The following is a 22,004-nucleotide window of genomic DNA, read 5'->3' as shown; positions in this document are numbered from 1 at the left end:
AAATGTAAGACAATCGTTATTGAAATAAAAAAACGACTCATATTACGGAGCGAGCGGTAAAGCGTCATATGACACCATTTTATGCTTTGTAGAACCTATAGATGAAACCTTATAGAGTCTTAAAGGAGATCTGGGTAAGGCCAAAATGTCACAAATGTTCCAACTTCAATTCATTATTTCTTAATTATGCTTTAAGATACAATGTTGTGAAAATCCCCAAAATCATGGTCTTTTTTTCTAGTTTCGTGAGGAAACCCTACACTTTGAGATTTACATGAAACGTTTTAGAAATAAACATGTTATTGTTATTAACATTTTGTGTTTGTTGTCTGACAGATTGAGGTTTTAATCCTCTCTACGGCCCAGTAGTACATTGTTTCCTGTCTGTGATGCTGCTAGTGACTGTAGTGTGACAGAGGCCACTTTCACAATACACTAATCCCTGTGCCTGTGTGATGGAGTGGATGGGCAATGGCCATAATCAGGGACTTTACTACTGAATCTGTAATACAGTCAAAACCACACCGATCTCCAAGAGAGATGGAATGTAGCTGTTGAAGACAGAAGGGCAAATGGAATCTTTTCACCCTCAGTTCTCTATATATCGATATTTCAAGGTGTATTTTGATGGAGGGGCAGGTTTTTCAAATAATTCAACCTGTCACTCAGCTGTCAGAGAAAGGTGTGAGGGGTCTCTCTTAGCAGCACACCACACATCATCATGACCGCTGCCTAGCGGAGGTGAGAAACAACATACCTCCCATGTGTGACTTAGTACATTTATATTCAACTGAACCTCACAGTCATGAAGAGAGCAACCCCCCCTCAGGTTTAAAACACCATCTCTCATTGCAATGGGAGGTGATGGTAATAAACTGACAACAGCTCCGCTTTCGTCTCCATCTGACATTCTAGGGAGCTCTGGGGGTCAACTCAGAGTGCTGAGAGTGACAGCAGCCAGAGAGAGGGAGAGCAAAGGAGAGAGGGCAGCTGTCTTGTGATAAATAAAGGAGTGATGGAGCCCTGACAGCAGCGCTGGCTGGCTCTCTGCTCAGCAGAGCTGTGTATCAATAAGACTGTCTGTCACTGGAGACCTCTACAACCCCCTGCCTGGAGCAATCTGTTACTGGGAGGGAGGGCAGAGAAACAGACCTGTTTTTTTCCATTTAAACTGGCCTAATGTCTGCAAATGACAAAAACTTTACCAAAACAAGCAGGGAATTTGAGATGAGGATATATGGAGAATACAGCCATAGGAATTATAGTAGGGGTGGGGAACATACGGCTCTGGATCTGGGCCACGAGCCCATTCAATCTGGCCCGGGGAGGTTTGAGTAAAAAAATAAGAACACTATATATACAAACGTATGTGGACTCCCCTTCAAACTAGTTGATTCGGCTATTTCAGCCACACCTGTACCTGACAGGTGTATAAAATTGAGCACACAGTCATGCAATCTCCATTGACAAACATTGGCAGTAGAATGGCCTTACTGAGGAGCTCAGTGACTTTCAACGTGGCACTGTCATAGGATGCCAACTTTCCAACAAGTCAGTTTGTCAAATATCTGACATGCTAGAGCTGCCCGGGTCAACTGTAAGGGCTGCTATTGTGAAGTAGAAACAACGGCTCAGCCAAAGTGGTAGGCCACACAAGCTCACAGAATGGGACTGCCATGTAAAACTTGTCTGTCCTCGATTGCAACACTCACTACCGAGTTCCAAACTGCCTCTGGAAGCAGCATCAGCACAATAACTGTTTGTCAGGAGCTTCATGAAATGGGTTTCCATGGCTGAGCAGCTGCACACAAGCCTAAGATTACCATGCGCAATGACAAGCGTCGGCTGGAGTGGTGTAAAGCTCGCTGCCATTGAACTCTGGAGCAGTAGGAACGCGTTCTCTGGAGTGATGAATCACACTTCAACATCTGGCAAAATCTGGGTTTGGCAGATGCCAGGAGAACGCTACCAGCCCAAATCCATAGTGGCAACTGTAAAGTTTGGTGGAGGAGAAATAATGGTCTGGGGCTGTTTTTCATGGTTTGGGCTAGGCCCCTCAGTTCCAGTGAAGGGAAATCTTAACGCTACAGCATACAATGACATTCTAGATGATTCTGTGTTTCCAACTTTGTGGCAACAGTTTGGGGAAGGCCCTTTTCTGTTTTAGCATAACAATGCCCCTGTGTACAAAGCAAGGTCCATATAGAAATAGTTTATCGAGATCGGTGGAAGAACTTGACTGGCCTGCACAGAGCGCTGACCACAACCCCATCGAACACCTTTGGTATGAATTGGAACGCTAACAGCGAGCCAGGTCTAATTGCCCAACCTCACTAATGCTCATGTGGCTGAACGGAAGCAAGTCCCCGCAGAAATGTTCCAACATCTAGTGGAAAGCCTTCCCAGAAGAGTGGAGGATGTTATCGCAGCAAAGGGGAACCAACTCCATATTTATGCCCTTGGTTTTGGAATGAGATGTTCGACGAGCAGGTGTCCACATGTAGTGTATATATATATATATATATATATATATATATATATATATATATATATACACAGCCCTGTACCGTAAAACTTAAATTAAACACTGAGTCTCAAATAGCTGCCTGTCCCTTTTAATAGCGGGTAATGGCACACATTTCATCAAATAAATGCCAGTTTCAAATAAACGGCATATCTAAATTAACTGTTTACGAGGCTACCATGAATTATCATTAATTATTTTATGAGGTTGAATGTTTTCGCCAGTAGGAAACTGTTATCCATTATCCACAGCTGAGAAAAACTAGCTAACTGGCAAGCATAAAAACAGTCAACATCTTCAGAGTACAGACCCTAGTTTGACTCGCAGTCCCCGTGGTTATATCCGCGGTGTGGATATTGTGTGGATGAAGGGCAGGTGGGTGGTGGGTGGGCGGGTTGAATAAAAGAAAACAATACCTTACAAAAATCCATAAATGTCTCATTCCTGTGCAATCTATAGGCTACATTCATGTTTTTATTTCATTATCTTTTATTAGTGCATAAGCCTAAGCTTTAAGACCTAGACCTAGCGTGCCAAATAGCCTACACGCCAATCGTCAAATGCTTTTGGGAACGGGCAGAAAAAGTCGATACACAGGGGCAATGTCGAAGTTCAATAAGAGAAAATATGCAAAATGGAGAGTTGAAAATAAAGAGAAGGGATGGCCAGGAAAGTAATGTTTGGGAAAGATTTGGTAAAAGAGGATGATAGTAGTGCCGGCTGTGTTATAAGTGATGATTATGAGGCGCTATGTTATGTGTGACGATTATGAGGCACTATACAAATTCCACAGTCACAAGACGAGACTTCAAATAAGCCTATGGCACGTCAAGGGAACTGTAGCCTACTGTTCAGATGGGTTAAATGGAAACTCTGGACACCGACTGTAGGTCTTTAACCTATCACATAGCAGTAATATTAACTCCTACACAATTAAGCATTTCTTGCAGTAAAATTAGAAACCAGATGTAGGTCAATTTTGACTTGGGAGCAGGAGTGGAGAAATATGATTTCTTTCTTTCAGCATCTTAAGAGAATGTGAATAGTGCAGTTAGATACCATCTGTGGGGGTGCTATCTTTATCAGAATCATACAAGCTGATTGTATTTCTACCACATAAAATAGGCATCCAAGCCAAACTGAAATCTGATCAGTTTTCACAGCTTTCTATTTCCTTACAATGGGTCAAACTGATGTCATTTGGACATTTTGCACAGAAAATCTTTCCAGTCTTTTTTTGTTATTGCATTTCTCCACGGTCCATAAACGTCTTTGCTCCGTGAAAGAAGCAGAGATGACAGAGACAACTTTACCGATGTCAACTGGATTAAAGCCTTCATTCTATCATTTATGGCATTATTCTGGTGAGTACGGGTTTATTTAGTCTTCTAGGGCAACAGATAAGGACAGGGGAGAAGCTGCATGTATCTAATTACAGACAATTACAGACTAACAAATAGCCTACCAAAATGTCAGGACTGATAGAACAGAAACCTATCTGAAGGACCGTCCACACCAAGGACCAGAACCATTTGTAATGCATCAGCGCAACAATGTTATGATCACTGGCCAAAGTGATCACACCAATGCACTCTCTCTCCATAACTTTCCCTGACAGTTCCTTTGGCCTAGGCCTATTTTACATTCAGCAATTAGCAAGAGCCTCTCCATGAAAAGGCTATTAAGCCTACTATATAAAAAAAAAGCTCAAAATAAATGTCCTATAGCTTTTCCTGAGATTTCACATGAGGAATAGCGGAGTGGCTTGCGTAGCCTATTATGCACAGGAACAGCTGGATATGTGTAGCTAAATGTTAGCTAGATAATTGTAATTATTTATTTTACTAGGCAAGTCAGTTAAGAACAAATTCAAATTTTCAATGACATTCGAGGAACAGGTTAACTGCCTTGTTCAGGGGCAGGACGACAGATGTTTACCTTGTCAGCTGGGGGATTCGATCTTGCAACCTTTTGGTCACCAGTCCGACGCTCTAATCACTAGGCTGCCTGCCGCCCCCCTATTATTAGGCTCCTCATTAGCTAAATAGTGTAGATATAAATAGTTGCCTGTCAAAGTGCAAGAAAAAAAGTTCAATTATGAAATGGTAGATGTGTACATTCTTCCAGGCAGCAGTCGGGCACGCAAAGCTCCACTATTGATTAGGCCTATGTTGAGACAATAACATTATTCTACCTAGGCTACAACAACACACTGCAATGAGGAAAGTATTATTGTTATCAAGGTAGTGCACAATTATTGTCTAGGGCTGTAAACTGCAATGATTTAGGCTAATTTGAATAACTGCTCAAACGTCCTGTTTTGAATGCTTCTTGACAAAAAAAAACTGCATACAGCCTAGGCCTGATTATGCAACCATATGGATCAGTTTAGTTCTATTCTCGACAGTTTACAAGTTCCAGAAAGGTACATTAGCAGGCCACTCATGTGGTGTACTTTGATCACACCATGGTGCGCTCTCTCTCCTTTAAAACTCTCCTATTTTACATTCAGCAAGCTGAAATCGCTCCTTGATAGGCTAGTAGTAAATAAACTGCTTGAATTAAATGTACAACAAGCTATTGTAGTCTAGCTTTTCCTGGGACTCCAAGTGTTAGGAGGAATAGCTGTAGCTGAGAAGCAGTGGAGAGGTCAGGTGCGTAATTGCGCAAAGAGAACTGTGAAGACAGACTACCCACTAGGCACAGACGTCAGTTCAACTAATGTGAATAAAAAAATGAAATAAAAAGTCACCATGTCATTGGATTTAGGTTAAAAGTTAGGTGTAAAAATGACAAAATGACCTTATGTTGTTAACTTTATGCAAATCCAAACAGTTTTCCACGTTGATTTAATGTTATCACACTGTTTTGGTTGAAATGACTTGGTAACGTCGATTCAACCAGTTTTGCCCAGTTTTTATTTTTTTCATTTGACCTTTATTTAACTAGGCAAGTCAGTTAAGAACAAATTCTTATTTACAATGACGGCCTTCCGGTTACTAGTCCAACGCTCTAACCACTAGGCTACCCTGCCGTTGGTAGAGATGTGCAGCATAAGTTAGAAGTGTATGCAACCCATCATTCATTAGCTAAATATTAGGCCTAATACTGCAGTGAATAGCCTATACCCAATGGATTTACACATTGAAATAGATATTTTTACATCAGATTATGAAATGACAAGTAGCCTAGGATAGTGTGCTCCCTAGACTGCACTTCCAGTCCCTGCAGGCACGCAGCTCGGAAGTCTCCCCAATTGATTCAACTTTTTAGGGACAAGAAAATGATCACACCTAGGCTATAACAACACAATGACAGGGGAGAAGCATTTTTATAAATAATTATATTCTAGGCTGTAAACTACAATGAATATGCAATTTCAATATCTGCTAAAAATCCCTGAGTTTTGAATGCATGTTTCATTCTGAATAATAATAATCTAGTTCTGGCCTGATTAGGCAACCACTTGGATCAGTAATGGGTATTTTCTCGACAGCTAAGGTACAGAAAGGCACATCTTTCACCCAAGTTGTACTATAATTAATGTGGCCCACCAATATGCTCACACATGCCCAGTTATTCAGGCAAGCTTAGCGTGCGCTCTGCCTTCTCTCCTCTCTGAGCAGCCTTACGCACCTAGACCGCTTCAATAGAACGCGTTTTTGATCAGTTGTCAATATTTTATAGTCAAAGGGACAGCGAAAAAATACAAATCACTTTGAAAGTGATCCAAACGATACTGTCGTTATCGTTTTCCACTCTTTTTGTAGTTATCGTTGTAGTCTGAACGCTCCTGTTCACTTGAATTTGAACACATATTATTTTCTTATTCGTTATAGTGACCGTTATAGTTATCGTCCTTGGTTTGGACGGTCCTTAAAATCAGGCATAAAAAAATTGCACCCCCGTCAAAAAATCTTTCACTTTCTATATTAGCGGGTTAGGGTCGGTTGCAGGCCTCAGATTTTCATTTTTTCACATATAGTGGGGCGGTTGCGGATTAGTTATTAGCAATTGCGGGCAGGTGTGGGTGAACAAACAGCTGTCTCAAGCACCACTAACAGACCCCCAGAAATCGTCTGATTACCCTCTAGTGGTGAAAATAAGAACTGCCAAACATGCACAGTCAAAGAGGAGAATAATCATTTTAATTTTTTTGTGACAGAATAATAATTATCTGGAAACAGAGGCATGCTGAGACAAAAATAAACAGGACAGTGTGTAAATGATAAATTAGTGCAGGAAATCAACACATTAATTAAAAGGCTGGAAGCAAATGCTGGAATTAAACAATTAACTATACAAATGAGCAAAAGCTGTGTGCATTAAGGAAGTAGGCACCTGGCTCAAATAGAAGCCTGCCTCTAATGTTGTGTTCAGTGTTTGAAGCAAATAAACACCTGGGCTATTGATTTAAGTTTTACGGTATATATTTTTGTAAATTATTATTTGGGGTTAAAAAACACTCCAGGCCACTCTTAAACATCTTAAACTAGATAGAAATACGTTGAAATTACAATGGCCTGCAAATTGTTTTTGATGAACAAATCAGTCCCGCAAAACAATCTGTGCAGCCCTCCACCAAAAGTATTTCCCAACCTTGGGGATGGAAGGGCATGGATGGATCAATTGAGATAGCTTTTTCAGTTGTGCCAATGCCCAGTCTACATTAAAGCCTTGATGTTGGCTCACACTCCTGTCCTGCTAACCTATGATAGATTTCAGCATTCAGAGATGCAGTTATATGAGGATATCCATCCCCAGTCAGACCCATACTGTCACAGAGCTACGGGCAATATCACATGGACACCCATGCCATTAAAATAACACTCCTAGCATGACAGATTGACATTCAAATTCATAACACAGCCCAGATTTAAAATGATATAAAGCATCAAAGTATATTCTCACTGGCTGTTACAGGCAGCCTCCCAGACTACCATTCATCATCATATACTGGACAGATTATAAGGGGATCTGGGATGACCTCAACATGTACCGCCAGGTTGAATGTAAACACCAGCACACTCTACTGAGAACCATTCATTCATGGTTGATACCGTAGCTTACCTTGTGCCAGCATGCTGAACTCAAGGAAGAGGGCGATGTGGTAGAGCTCCATGGCCTCCTCAGTGCAGGTGCTGGCTCCTCCCCTGCCCCCGGCAACTAGGACCTGCACCTCCCCCAGGCTCCCGGCCGAGGGGCTCCCCCTCATCACCAGCCCTAGCTCCACCAAGTCTGTATACATGCAGTGCAGGATTACCCGCACATACTTTCGCGGGATGATGGACTCATCCAGCACAATGCGCGTGGGTGTCTGGAGTGTGCGCTCAGTCATCTCCTCCCCCGTGCGGATGCGCCGCTGCAGAAGGTTCCGGAAAAAGGGCGAGCGGGCCGAGAGCACGGCCTTGTGGGCCCTCAGGTTCTCATCTGTGGAGCCCAGCCCCCCACCGCCCCCTGTGGCCACGCCCCCTCCAGCCCCCCCACTGCTGTAAGCCTCCACCAGCTCCGCGTCGGAGGAGAAGCTGAGCAGGGCGTCATAGTAACACATGTAGTCAAACAGACCTCTCATGTCTGCCTCCAAGGAGTTGGGCGTGCCAAACTCCTCGCTCAGCTGCACCAGCACGTCCACGTTCTGCAGCCTGGTGTCCTCCGCCCCGCCCACCCCAAACTCACCCGTGTACAGGTAGTGCAGCAGTGCAGAGAACATGGGCACGTCGATGCCTGCCGTCTCTATGTCCATGAGGACCTCGGCTCCGTACCCCGGGGAGGAGGACAGCAGGGTCTTGAAGAAGGGACAGCGGGCAGCCAGCACAGCGCGGTGGGCGGGGAAACAGGTGTCCTGGAAGATGAGGTCCAAGTCGGTGCAGTACTTGTGCTGGTAGAGGGCAGACAGGTCACGCTGCAGGCTGGGTGCCTCGGCCCGCGCCAGGCTGGCATGGAAGCTCAGCTCCTTGAGGGAGGATGTGCCCTCGTACTCCTCCACCAGGGCGTTGGCATCACGCACATCCCACCCCGACAGGAGCTCCCGCATCAAGCGGGCATGGTCGGCAGAGCGGCTGGACTTACGGCGCTTGATGAACCTCCTCTTGAGGGTGGCCAGGCCCAGGCTCTTCTTCTTCCTGTCATGGGGCTTGTCGTGACTCTGCTCCAGGCTGTACAGCTTGGACTCCCAGCCATAGCCCTGCTGGGAGTATGACGACGTCCCTGCAACACATAACATAACACAGAGGTCAGCTGGCTCAAATGTTGTGGTTGTTTTTTGAAATGGGAAAGAAGTCATGTCAGGATTTTATTAATATGATACACGTATCTTGTTTTCCCACAGCCGTTTTATAAATGCAGTCAATTCCTCGGGCTTGATATTATCCAGTTTGCCTGTTCAATTCTGAAATCATGACCATATGAAACCCAAGCGGTATTTCCTCCTAGGCTGGTCATTTGACCTGGCAGTCTAGACACTCTCCTCTAACTCCCCCATAGCGTGCTTGGCACTCCCTTGATCTAGTGCCCCAGTCTCATTTCACAGATAATTCAACTGTCTGTGTCAAGGAACAGGCCATCATTATCAAAATTCCATCAGATGTCATCACAAGCATCAATAAAGCTGACTTTGATTAAGGCATGGATGGAATTAGAGGACAACAGCAAGTAGAACATGGACTACAATGTTTTGGATTGTCAGTCTGGGGGTAGGAAAGTCCCCCCTCCTATGTAGTCTTATGCAATACACTTGTCCAGCCATACACAAATGAACTACCCCTAATAGCAGTGATGTTTGGCTGGAGACAGGGGACCCTTGCGTCAGAGGCAACACTGCCAAATAGAAAAGTCTCTCTATGGCCTTCCTTCCATGAACATCCATCACAGTGACCCACATAGTAGTCATTCTAATACTGTGAATCAACCTCCATCTACGCCTGCACAGCAGCGACTTCAGCTTACAACCAACAATCCTTAGAACTGGAAACAACATCAGTTTATTTCTGAAATCTACAGGGCTTTCAACTCAATCAAATCTCCATGAGCTTGGACCTACTGTATGTCTCTAGGACTACAGACAAGAAAGGCGCAACAGGAAAAGGAATATAAAAACCTGGGGTTTTCCTTACGCAGACATTGATTGAATCCAAAACTATCTCAAAAAGCCTATAAAATCTGAGTAAATTCATAAGCAGCCACTCATAAATGGCCATCAATAAGGCCTAGAAAATGAATGAGGGATTGATGCTTGGAGTCTGAAATGGAAATGAACATAGAGGCAGCGGTGGATGACTGAACAGTTCTCTGCGAGAGCCGCCAGAGAAAATAAAACTGATAGAATGCAGCGTGTACACTTCCAACAAACCAGACACAGATGACTTCAACTTCATAAGTCAAGAAAAAAAAGTTGACTGACAGAACTCAGTTTGTAAAAACTAGAGCCTAAATCAGTTGCTGGAACTGAAAAGATAAACTCCAACCAACCACCCTCCACAATGACTTGCTCATTCCTGTATCGCAGTGAAGGCTGCTGAGGGGAGAACAGCCCATAATAATGGCCGGAACGGCGCAAATGGAATGGCATCAAACACCTGGAAACCATGTGATTGATGTATCTGATACCATTCCACAGATTCCGATACAGTCATTGCCACGAGCCCGTTCTCCCCAATCAAGGTGACACCAACCTCGCTGTATCATGCATCATATTTGAAGCATATCATTTATCTATGTTCATATCCTTGCCATGAGGGTCTGTTGTGGACACTGATGATATGTCCCACTGAGGACTGAAGAAACAAAGTCGGGGCGGCAGGGTAGCCTAGTGGTTAAAGCGTTGGACTAGTAACTGAAAGGTTGCAAGTTCAAATCCTTGAACTAACAAGGTACAAATCTGTCGTTCTGCCCCTGAACAAGGCAGTTAACCTACTGTTCCTAGGCCATCATTGAAAATAAGAATTTGTTCTTAACTGACTTGCCTAGTTAAATAAAGGTAAATACATACACTATTACATTGAAACTTACCTATGAAGGTCTGTTGTGTCTGTGTGTTCCCCCCTGTACGAGGGGAGCATGAGTGCGGGTAGCTGGATGCATTAGCACCCATCGTCACTCTTCTTCACTTGTTGTTCGGGGATCTCGCCTCCTGCATCTTCATTCTGTCCAGGAGAAGTGCTTAGTTCCTCAGCCGTCGGCTCTCTCTCTCAGGTCCTGAGCCTCTTTAGACACCCAAGCCCAACCTGCCATGCCTGAGAGGGGGAAAGGAGAGGGAGCAGGGGAGCATTGTATTGTTTTGAGTAACTCTGTTACTGAGTAACGTGCCATGGGGATCAAGGCCTGATGAAATTGGTCTGTTTGAATTGTATTAGTCAATGCATAATCATACATCCTGTTACTTCGACTGATCTCAACCCCCCATTGTTAACTTCTTATGGCTTGGGGGCAGTATTGAGTAGCTTGGATGAATAAGGTACCCAGAGTAAACTGCCTGCTACTCAGGCCCAGAAGCTAAGATATGCATATTAGTAGTATATTTTGATAGAAAACATTCTGAAGTTTCTAAAACTGTTTGAATGATGTCTGTGAGTATAACATAACTCACATGGCAGGCAAAACCTGAGAAAAAAATCCAACCAGGAAGTGGGAAATCTGAGGTTTGTAGTTTTTCAACTCTTTGCCTACCCAAGATACAGTGTAAATTTGGTCCGATTGACCTTCCTAAGGCTTCCACTAGATGTCAACAGTCTTTAGAACTTTGTTTGAGGCTTCTACTGTGAAGGAGGAGAGAATGAGAGCTGATTGAGTAAGGTCTGCCAGAAGGCCATGAGCTCATTCAGGCGCGCTCCCGTGAGAGGTAGCTGCGTTCCATTGCATTTCTAAAGACAAAGGAATTTTCCGGTTTAAATATTATTGAAGATTTGTGTTAAAAACATCCTAAAGATTGATTCTATACATCGTTTGACATGTTTCTACGAACTGTAATGGATTTTTTAAACTTTTCGTCTGGCCTGCTCGTCGTGAATTTGGATTTGTGAACTACAGGCGCGAACAAAAAGGAGGTATTTGGACATAAATGATGGACTTTATCAAACAAAACAAACATTTATTGTGGAACTGGGATTCCTGGGAGTACATTCCTGATGAAGATCATTAAAGGTAAGTGAATATTTATAATGCTATTTCTGACTTCTGTTGACTCCACAACATGGCAGATATCTGTATGGCTTGTTTTTGTGTCTGAGTGCCGTACTCAGATTATTGCATGGTGTGCTTTTTCGGTAAAGCTTTTTTGAAATCTGACACAGCGTTTGCATTAAAGAGAAGTATATCTAAAGTTCCATGCATAACAATAGTTTTTTCATTAACATTTATGATGAGTATTTCTGTAAATTGCACAATTTTTGGAAGCAAAACATTACTGAACGTAACGTGCCAATGTGAACTGAGATTTTTGGATATAAATATGAACTTTATCGAACAAAACATACATGTATTGTGTAACATGAAGTCCTATGAGTGTCATCTGATGAAGATCATCAAAGGTTAGTGATTAATTTTATCTATATTTCTGCTTTTTGTGACTCCTCTCTTTGGCTGGAAAAATTGCTGTTTTTCTGTGACTAGGTACTGACCTAACATAATCAGATGGTGTGCTTTTGTCGTAAAGCCTTTTTGAAATCGGACACTGTGGTGGGATTAACAACAAGTTTATCTTTAAAATGGTGTAAAATACTTGTATGTTTGAGGAATTTTAATTATGAGATTTCTGTTGTTTGAATTTGGCGCCCTGCACTTTCACTGGCTGTTGTCATATCAATCCCGTTAACGGGATCTCAGCCGTAAGAAGTTAAAAAATAACAAATATATATTTTTCAGATAGAGGATGAAGATTCCTTTTGAAAATCAAATCATTAACTTCTTCTTGTATAACACTCCCTATATGTGCTATATATGTGCAAAGGCTAATATGAAGAATACAAATTATTATATGTTATATCTTCATCTCGGGCACTTTCTCTTCCTGCCCCTCACAAAATGTCAACTAGCGCAGGCAATAAATGCAATACAGATGTATGGCGATCTTTGTGGGGAACCAGCCCTGTCCAGCCCACCTCTTTTCAACCAAAAGCCCCATACAAACCCCAGCTCAACCCCTCTCTGCAGCCCCAGCCTCAGCATTAGCCCCAAGTTGTCCCTGCAACCAACCTCACTCGATCTGTTAGACATACAGTGCCCAATGAGTCTACAGACCCTTCGCACAGTTGTCACATTTCACTGCCTTAAAACAAAATCTAAAAAGGGATTCAATTAGATATTTTCCCTACAGAGCTATGATCTGCTCCACATTTTCAAAGTGAAAGAAAAAAATAGTTAAAAAAAAAAAAATGAATAAAAAACAAGGATTGCTTGATTGTGCATGTCTTCACACCCCCAAAGTTAATACTTTGTGGAAGCACATTTGTCAGCAATTAAAGCTGAAAATAAGCTTGAATAAGAGACTACCAACTCTGCACAACTCAAAATTGCTGAAGCTCAGTACATTTGGTTGGGAATCATTTATGGATAGCAATAGTTAAACCTTGTCATTGATTTTCAAGCAGCTGTAAGTCAGGACTGAGACTGGACCCCTCAGGAACGCTCAACAACTCTTGGCATTAAAATGTGTGTAATTGTCCCACTGAAAAATAAAAACTCTCATCCAGGGTTAGGTATTCAGAAGACTGAGGCAGGTTTTCAACTTTTTACCTGGGCTTTGCTCCTTTCATATTTATTTTAATAAATAAATAAATAACTGGCTAATGTGAGAGAACCGACATGTTAGCTAGCTAGGTAAACAATGAACCATGATCCCAACTCATGACGTTACTACCCTGCATGAATCTACAGGTAGCTAACCAACCAGGTTCAATGTTAGCTTGCTAACATTAGGCTATAACTAGCAAAGCAAATGGCTCTGAGATACGAATAATAAGACCATACACGTAACGTTAGCTAGTGAGCCAGCTAGCTAACGTTCGCAAGCTAGCTAACAGTACACTTTAACTTTAAATGACTTTGTCAAAATTAGAAATGTGTAATATCTGAAAATATAGCTAGCTAGACTATCTTACCCATATACATTATGAATGGACGCCTCTCCTGTCACGAATGCCATGGTTGCCCTTAGTTTGAAGATGTAATTTGGAGACCGGTGTTTTCTCCATGTCCTTAGCTATCATACTCTAATTCCGCTGATTTAAAAACTCGGTCTTCCAGAAAGTGGAGAGCAACACTAATGCAGTTCTACTACACAATACATTTTTTTTAAAGCCGCGTTAGACAGGATTACCTACACATACTGACCAGCTCAAATAGACAGAAGCGTGCTTCATGGCAGACCAATCCGAACTCATCTCTCGGCATGTCCAGCCCACTCATTATCTCAGCCAATCATGGCTAGCGGGAAGGTTGCTGTCGTTTTCTGTGGCTAAACCAACCAGTCTCGTAATTTAACAATTTGATTCGTATTTACAGATGGCATACAAGCCTGTTATTAAGGCACATGCAAGTAAATTCACATGTTCCAGAAGGCATTTCTGCCAAAAAACGCATTTTGATTTTAAAAGAAAGGTTACGTTCAAATGGCTCTCCTGTGAAGTAGTGACCTGCGACATATGCCTAGTTTCCGGAAACTAATCACACAATTCTAAAAAAATGTTTTTGCTTTCTCCTTATGGAGTATAATGTGTAGATTGATTAGGGAAAAAACAATTGAATCAATTTTTGAATAAGGCTGTAACGTAACAAAATATGGAAAAAGTTAAGGGGTCTGAATACTTTCTGACGACATTGTATATGTTGCTCTAAGAGTTGTGCAAAGTTGGTAGAATCTAATTCAAAATTATTTACAGCTGTAATTGCTGACAAAGGTGCTTCCACCAAGTATTAACTCTGGGGTGTGAAGACATTACTATTCATTTCAAGCATTTCTATACTTTTCTTTCACTTTGAACATGTGGAGCAGGTTGTGTAGATATGGAGGGAAAAAATCTCATTTAAACCCTTTTTAGATGTAATTTTAAGGCAGCAAAATGACAACTGTGCAAGAGGTGTGTAGACTTTCACTAGGCACTGTAGCTCCTCCATTGACCAAACCTGGACATAACACTACTTTGAACTGTGGTTGACAGCAGTTTGAGATCTGAAATATGAAGTAAACCATCTGCAAGTCTTTATGTCTGTTGGCAAGTACAAGTCACGGTGGTCTGCTACTGGTCTGCTGCTGTCAGTTTTCAAACGATAAATGGGAATTTCCATCGAAAAGGACCAATTAGCACCAATATGTGAAGCATGGCCGGTCCTTGCCGTTCTGCCACCCTAGGTGAGACCAAAAGATGCAGCCCCCTCACAAAACTACAATAGTCCCCCAGTAAGCAAAATGACATTGAAAAGATGTCTAAAATATGTATTTTCCAGACTTTGAGTTACGATTAAATTAAGGTTCTGAATGAAAGGTGAAAATATATTTTCCGTATGTTTAAAATACATATTTTCAAGGATGTTGAAGAGGCATCTTTTCCGGACATTGAAGAATACGTATTTTCCAGACGATGAAAATATGTATTTTCTGGATGTTGAAATCAAGCAAATTTTTGCTTCTGAATTAAAGTTCAAAAGTAATTTATGAATGTGTCAGGAGTTCACCTAGGGGTCATGATTGGGGATGTACCAAATCATGGATGCATTAGAATAATTGATTATGCTTATGTTGTATTAATAGAAGGGGAGGGGTTATAAGACCCCTCCTTCTTTACATTTATAGGGTCCTAGACTACAGGTTAACAATATATATATACACATTGAGGTTTTAATATTGTTCCACAGTTGTTTTCTATTTCTCTCTCTCTCTCTGCCTCTTATAAAAGAGACCCCTCTGAGAAATGTGTGACTGAGACAGAACTCTGCAGGGGAGTGTAGGAGATAAGACTTGTCAGACATTCCACTATAAATCAACTTGGACATTTACTGCTAAGCTTTTAGATAACACACTAAAAGCCTTGTTTATATAGCTGTGTAGGCATGGTTTTGGTCTCATGAATAAAATATAATGACGTAGGCAGTGACATCACTTCGGGGATGATAAAATAACATGGGACCTTAGCTTTGATTCAGAACTTACTCTGAAACATGCGTGCTATGTTCCTGATTGTCTGCAATTGCATTAATAAAGGTTTTGAATGATTTAAATAAAGATATTGTCATAATGCTAATTTCACCAATGAGCAAATTATTGACAAGGCACAAGGAGGAACGAACCCCAACAAATGCCCAACTATGTGGAAAGCCTGCTTTTTGTAAAACACCAAACAAAGATGTCAGATCCAGACAGGAACAAAAAAAAGACGTCAGCTCGTGCTTACTGGGGTATAGCCTACCATGTTGGCCCCAATGGAATTTCATGAATGCCCATCCATGTGGTAAGCCCACCGTTTGTAAAACAGGTCACTGCATTGGCTTTATCAACCCTGATTCCCATGACTAATCAATTTGGCCATTTAAGCTCTGAATATCAGCTATCCAACTTTATCAGGAGTTACCGTGAGCCTATTCACAATGTGTTTAAATATATATTTTTATTGAACCTTGATTTAACTATGCAGAAGTATTTTCTTTTTCGCTATGAACAGCTGATCATGACAATGGGGTGAAACTTCTGGACAAAAGTTGTGATTGTCCCTTCCATATTGTCCATTTTACTTGGACCTATCCTGTTTTTAGGATATACTGTTTGTTAACATGACAGCACATTTTTTATTTGATTAAGCACCATTTAGGTTAGGCTATTTGATCGGAGAAACATGCATGATGTAAAAAGCATCCATCTCACTACATTGTCAAACATTTTATCTACAGATTTTAGGCTACAGAAAAGGCCACATACTCTTTTTACCATATCCTATACCTGCTGCATGATTTATGTTAGATTCTTTTTTTGACGGATCGTTGGTGGAGCGCCACAGCGATGAATCTCTTCAACAACACCTGAAGAGGCGTGCTGGGAATGAACAAGCAAAATATTTTGCGCCCCTGCCTTCGATAAAGTGGGACTGATTATCACAGGGCGGCATCTGCGCTCACCTAAAAAACCATATGCCGCTGGTTGAGAGAAATTGTCATTGTTTTTGGGCAGAATTGTGAGGTTGTATGTGTTGTTGTTGGAGGTGTGTCTTGGACAGTTTAGCTCAGAAAATGTTGCCCTCGTCAAATGCATAGATACACTTTTCAACAATTTTCCATCTTAAAAATTAGACATAAATAAAAGCTTGGGTTTATATTGACGTGAACACCCCTGCCAACTAATATAAACACTTATATTTCATTTTGGGGAAGTTGTTAACCTTCTGCAAGAGAAGGGAGGATAATGAAAGTTTAACTTCTTATGGCTGGGGGCAGTATTGAGTAGCTTGGATGAATAAGGTGCCCAGAGTAAACTGCCTGCTCCTCAGTCCCAGAAGCTAAGAAAACACTCTGAAGTTTCTAAAACTGATTGAATGATGTCGTTGAGTATAACAGAAGTAATATGGCAGGCAAAAACCTGAGAAAAACCAGGAAGTGTGAAATCTGAGGTTTGTAGTTTTTCAACTCTTGGCCTATCGAATACACAGTGGGATATTGGTCATACTGCACTTCCTAAGGCTTCCACTAGATGTCAACAGTCTTTAGAACCTTGTTTGATGCTTATACTGTGAAGTGGGGGCGAATGAGAGGGGAATGAGTCAGGGCTCTGGCAGAGAGCCATGAGCTGACCACGCTCGTTCACGTGAGAGCGAGCTCTGTTCCATTGCATTTCTACAGACAGAGGAATTCTCCGGTTGGAACATTAATGAAGATTTATGTTAAAAACATCCTAAAGATTGATTCTATACTTCGTTTGACATGTTTCTACGGACTGTAACGGAACTTTTTGACTTTTCGTCTGCTCCTAGTGAGCGTGCGTCATGAATTTTGATTTGTGAACTGAACGCGCTAACAAAAGGAGGTATTTGGACATAAATTATGGACTTTATCGAACAAAACAAACATTTATTGTGGAACTGGGATTCCTGGGAGTGCATTCTGATGAAGATCATCAAAGGTAAGTGAATATTTATAATGCTATTTCTGACTTCTGTTGACTCCAACATGGCGGATATCTGTTTGGGTTGTTTTGGTCTCTGAGTGCTGTACTCAGATTATAGCATGGTGTGCTTTTTCCATAAAGTTTTTTTGAAATCTGACACAGCGGTTGCATTAAGGAGAAGTGGATCTAAAATTCCATGCATAACAATTGTATCTTTTAGCAATGTTTATTATGAGTATTTCTGTAAATTGATGTGGCTCTCTGCAAAATCACCGGATGTTTTGAAACTACTGAACATAATGTGCCAATGTAAACTGAGATTTTTGGATATAAATATGCACTTTATCCAACAAAACATACATGTATTGTGTAACATGATGTCCTATGAGTGTCATCTGATGAAGATGATCAAAGGTTAGTGATTCATTTTATCTATATTTCTGCTTTTTGTGACTCCTCTCTTTGGCTGGAAAAATGGCTGTGTTTTTCTGTGACATGGCTCTGACCTAATATAATCATTTGGTTTGCTTTTGCTGTAAAGCCTTTTTGAAATCAGACACTGTGGTGGGATTAACAAGAGGTGTATCTTTTTTAAATGGTATAAAATACTATGATCTATGTTTGAGGAATTTTAATTATGAGATTTCTGTTGTTTTGAATTTGGCGCCCTGCACTTTCACTGGCTGTTGTCATATCGATCCCGTTAGCGGGATCTCAGCCCAAAGAGGTTTTTAAGTAATGGTAAATGTACCAATTATTTATAGTGATTTTACTGATTTGAAATTCGTTTATCAAGTATTAGGTGGTTAAAACTCATGAACCAAAAAATCTGTAACAGAATTACTGCAACTGAAATAGCTACAATGGGAAATCATAATAGTGATAAACCACAGTTGGGTCACCTGCTACTGTCCTCCCTTCCACTTGCATACTGTTATTTTCAGCTCATAACGGTTTTATTTGTCTTTCTGTTGTCTGGTGGAAAAACCCTCCCTCTCCTTTTCCCCTTCTCTTCCCCCCTCCCTCTCTCTGCCTCTCGCTCTCACTCTTAAGTTAATGTCACCTCTCCCAGCTCTTACTGACACCTACCCAGGTGCCACCTTTCTTTCCATTTACTGTAACCAGCATCTACACTCACTGAGTACCGGCTGACACTGGGCGTCCATGGACATTGAAAAGTAGTTGAAATTTGGTCAGTCCACGTTGGCCATTATGTTAACGTCCACAAACGGACCGGGCCACATCCGAACCTAACATATATGTACATTATCGGTCAAAAGTTTTAGAACACCTACTCATTCAAGGGTTTTTCTTTATTTGTACTATTTTCTACAATGTAGAATAATAGTGAATACATCAAAACTATGAAATAACACATATGGAATCAGTAGTAACCAAAAACGTGTTAAACAAATTATTAAAAGTAGCCATCTGCTATTATTCTACAATGTAGAAAATAGTCAAAATAAAGAAAAACCCTTGAATGAGAACGGTGTTCTTAAACTTTTGACTGGTAGTGTATGATTCACAAGTTTGAATAGCACAGTACAGTACAGTACTGTACAGTGAGTAGAGCACAGTAGACTACAGTCCAATACAATACAGTGAAGAAAAGTAGAGTATAGTTCAGTAATCTATGCTGTACTGTACTCTACTGTACTGGGATGTCCAAACTTGTGAAACATCAGGGGAATAATTATGCAGCGAATGGGAGACCCATGAGGCAACGCACAATTGGCCCAGCGTTGTCCGGTTAGGGGAGGGTTTGGCCGGCCGGAATGTCCTTGTCCCATCGCGCTCTAGCGACTCCTGTGGCGGGCCGGGTCCATGCATGCTGACACAGTCGGCAGTTGTACGGTGTTTCCTCCGACACATTGGTGCATGCTGGCTTCCGGGTTAAGCAGGCACAAGGCTCTCGACCTTGGCCTCTACCGAGTCCGTACGGGAGTTGCAGCAATGGGACAAGACTGTAACTACCAATTGAATATCACGAAATTGGGGATAAAAAAGGGTAAAAAGCACAAAAAAATATATATAATAAGAAAAATAAGGTAAAAACACCCAGTTATTTCTGCAGACATCTTTGAATCTTAATTCGGAGCAGATATTTAACAGTTTTTGTAATTATGTTACCAAAGTTCCTTAATTACATTACCAAAGTTTGCATCTGCACAGTTCTTCTACTAAATTAGTTTTTGTACATGTTTCTGTGGAATTGGTTAATAGAGTTGTATGGTTTGTTAAACTTTGAAATCAAAATTTTTTTGGCATACATTTTAAAGTGAATAAACTGAGTCAAAGCGTAATTCCGTTACCATGAAATTGCCATAATACATCACGTAATTTACATTGCCTATAGCAAAACAATTTTTGATACAAAACTAAAGATTATGTAACCATCAACAACCCCATCTCCCCAAAACCAACAAAGACACACACACAGTCTAGCAGCTCCTGACCCTCTGGGAGGCTGGCGGGGAATTCCAATGTGATGGGAGATCTGCTTTATCTCAGAAGGCAGTTTTTCCTCCAGCACACTAATAAATCACTGTGTCTGCTCCCATTGAGCAGCTCTTTAACCAGCCTCCCAGGGGCTCCCAGGAAAACCACACACTCTTAATCAATACACACAATGGTAAACCAAATATCCACACTGCAATACACTAAAACCTAATAAAGCTGTGCCAGGCTTAAAGGGGATTTGTGTAGAGAATTTGAATATCCAGGATGAAGAGAGAACCCCTGAGATGTGCCGTCTTGTTTGCAGACAAGAGTCCTCTGAGGGGCAGGATAGATGTAGAGTAAACAATACATCCCTTAACGCCAGCTAAACAATACACCCCACCCCCCCCATACACAGCTAGAGCCCAAACAACAATCAACTGCAAGAACCATAATTACCACATATTCAACTAGGATCCTGGAAGCACATCCTAATGTTTGGAAAACAACTATTTTCTTGAGACCTGGACACTGTGTCTCCTCAGCTTCCTGAGTCTAACCCCACATGCTCTCTTTCTCGCTGATGTTGAACGGGAAGAGGAAGGATGTCTGGTGGTGTGGGGGAGGGAGACAGCTGGGCTGGAGCAGGGTGTTGGGACTGGGACTGGGATGGGCCTGTGGTGGGTTTGGGGAGGGGAGTGGCAAGGTTAGCTGGGCTATGTGTCGCTAATGAGAGGTGACAGGGGAAAGGCTAGCCTACACGCCACCGCACTCCCCATCCCCCATTTTTCATTCTGTAGCTCGCAAACACACACCACACACACACCTCACCAGAGTGGGTTGGGTCTCTGTATTTAAATCAGCCATTTACAGAGCAGACCGAGTACCTCAGCCTCCCACAGCACATTACCATACAAAACGCCAGGCAGAAATAGGATCAATGCATTATTCAAATTACAGTGAAGTCACTTTATCAATCATTTATATGGATTTCTTCCTCCGAAATTGCAGAAAGACAAAAGAGGAGACTCAAATCAAATATTTTTTTGGGGGTCACATACACATATTTAGCAGATGTTATTGCAGGTGTAGCGAAATGCTTGTGTTTCTAGCTCCAACAGTGCAGTAGTATCTAACAATTCACAACAATACACACAAATCTAAAAGTAAAAGAAGGGAATTAAGAAATATATAAATATTAGATTGAGCAATGTTGGAGAGGCATGGACTAAAATACAGTAGAATACAATACAGTATATACATTTGAGATGAGTAAAGTAGTATGTAAACATTATTTAAACATGATTAAAGTGACTAGTGTTCCATTATTAAAGTGGCCAGTGATTCCAAGTCTTTGTACATAGGGCAGCAGCCTCTAAGGTGCAGGGTTGCGTAACTGGGTGGAAGCCGGCTAATGATGGCTATTTAACAGTCTGATGGCCTTGAGATAAAAGCTGTGTTCCAGTCTCTTGTCCCATCGTTGATGCACCTGTTGATGCACCTGACCTAGCCTTCTGGATGATAGCGGGGTGAACAGGCTGTGGCTCGGGTGGTTGATGGCCTTCCTGTGGCATTGGGTGCTGTAGGTGTCCTGGAGGGCAGGTAGTTTGCCCCCAGTGATGCATTTGGCAGACCACACCACACTCTGGAGAGGCCTGCGGTTGCGGGCGGTGCAGTTGCCGTACCAGGTGGAGATACAGCCCGACAGGATGTTCTCAATTGTGCATCTGTAAAGGTTTGAGAGGGTTTTAGGGGCCAAGACAAATTTCTTCAGCCTCCTGAGGTTGAAGTGGTGCTATTGCACAGAGGTGCTTATTGCACCTTCTTCACCACACTGTCTGTGTGGGTGGACCATTTCAGACCGCCAGTTATGTGCAAACCGAGGAACTTTAAGGAACTGTGTTGAAAATCAGTGAAGTGGAGGTTTTGTTTCCTACCTTCACCACCTGGGGGCGG

General features: G+C 41.8%; 1 protein-coding gene across 1 annotated transcript in view; it reads right to left on the bottom strand.

Moving 5' to 3' along the window:
• LOC139383899 (BTB/POZ domain-containing protein 7-like) overlaps positions 1–22,004 on the bottom strand; it is a 47,668-nt gene that overhangs the window by 10,321 nt on the left and 15,343 nt on the right. The window contains exons 2-3 of the mRNA XM_071128503.1: positions 10,532–10,755; positions 7,595–8,731 (exon numbers count right to left, since the gene is read on the bottom strand). Coding sequence (XP_070984604.1) covers positions 7,595–8,731; positions 10,532–10,613 — 1,219 coding nt within the window. The 5' untranslated portion in view covers positions 10,614–10,755. The remainder of the gene's footprint in view (positions 1–7,594; positions 8,732–10,531; positions 10,756–22,004) is intronic.

This window comes from Oncorhynchus clarkii, chromosome 25, assembly GCF_045791955.1.
Source record: "Oncorhynchus clarkii lewisi isolate Uvic-CL-2024 chromosome 25, UVic_Ocla_1.0, whole genome shotgun sequence".
In the NCBI taxonomy this organism is placed as follows: Eukaryota; Metazoa; Chordata; class Actinopteri; order Salmoniformes; family Salmonidae; genus Oncorhynchus; species Oncorhynchus clarkii.
This window is presented reverse-complemented; position numbering and strand designations above follow the sequence as displayed.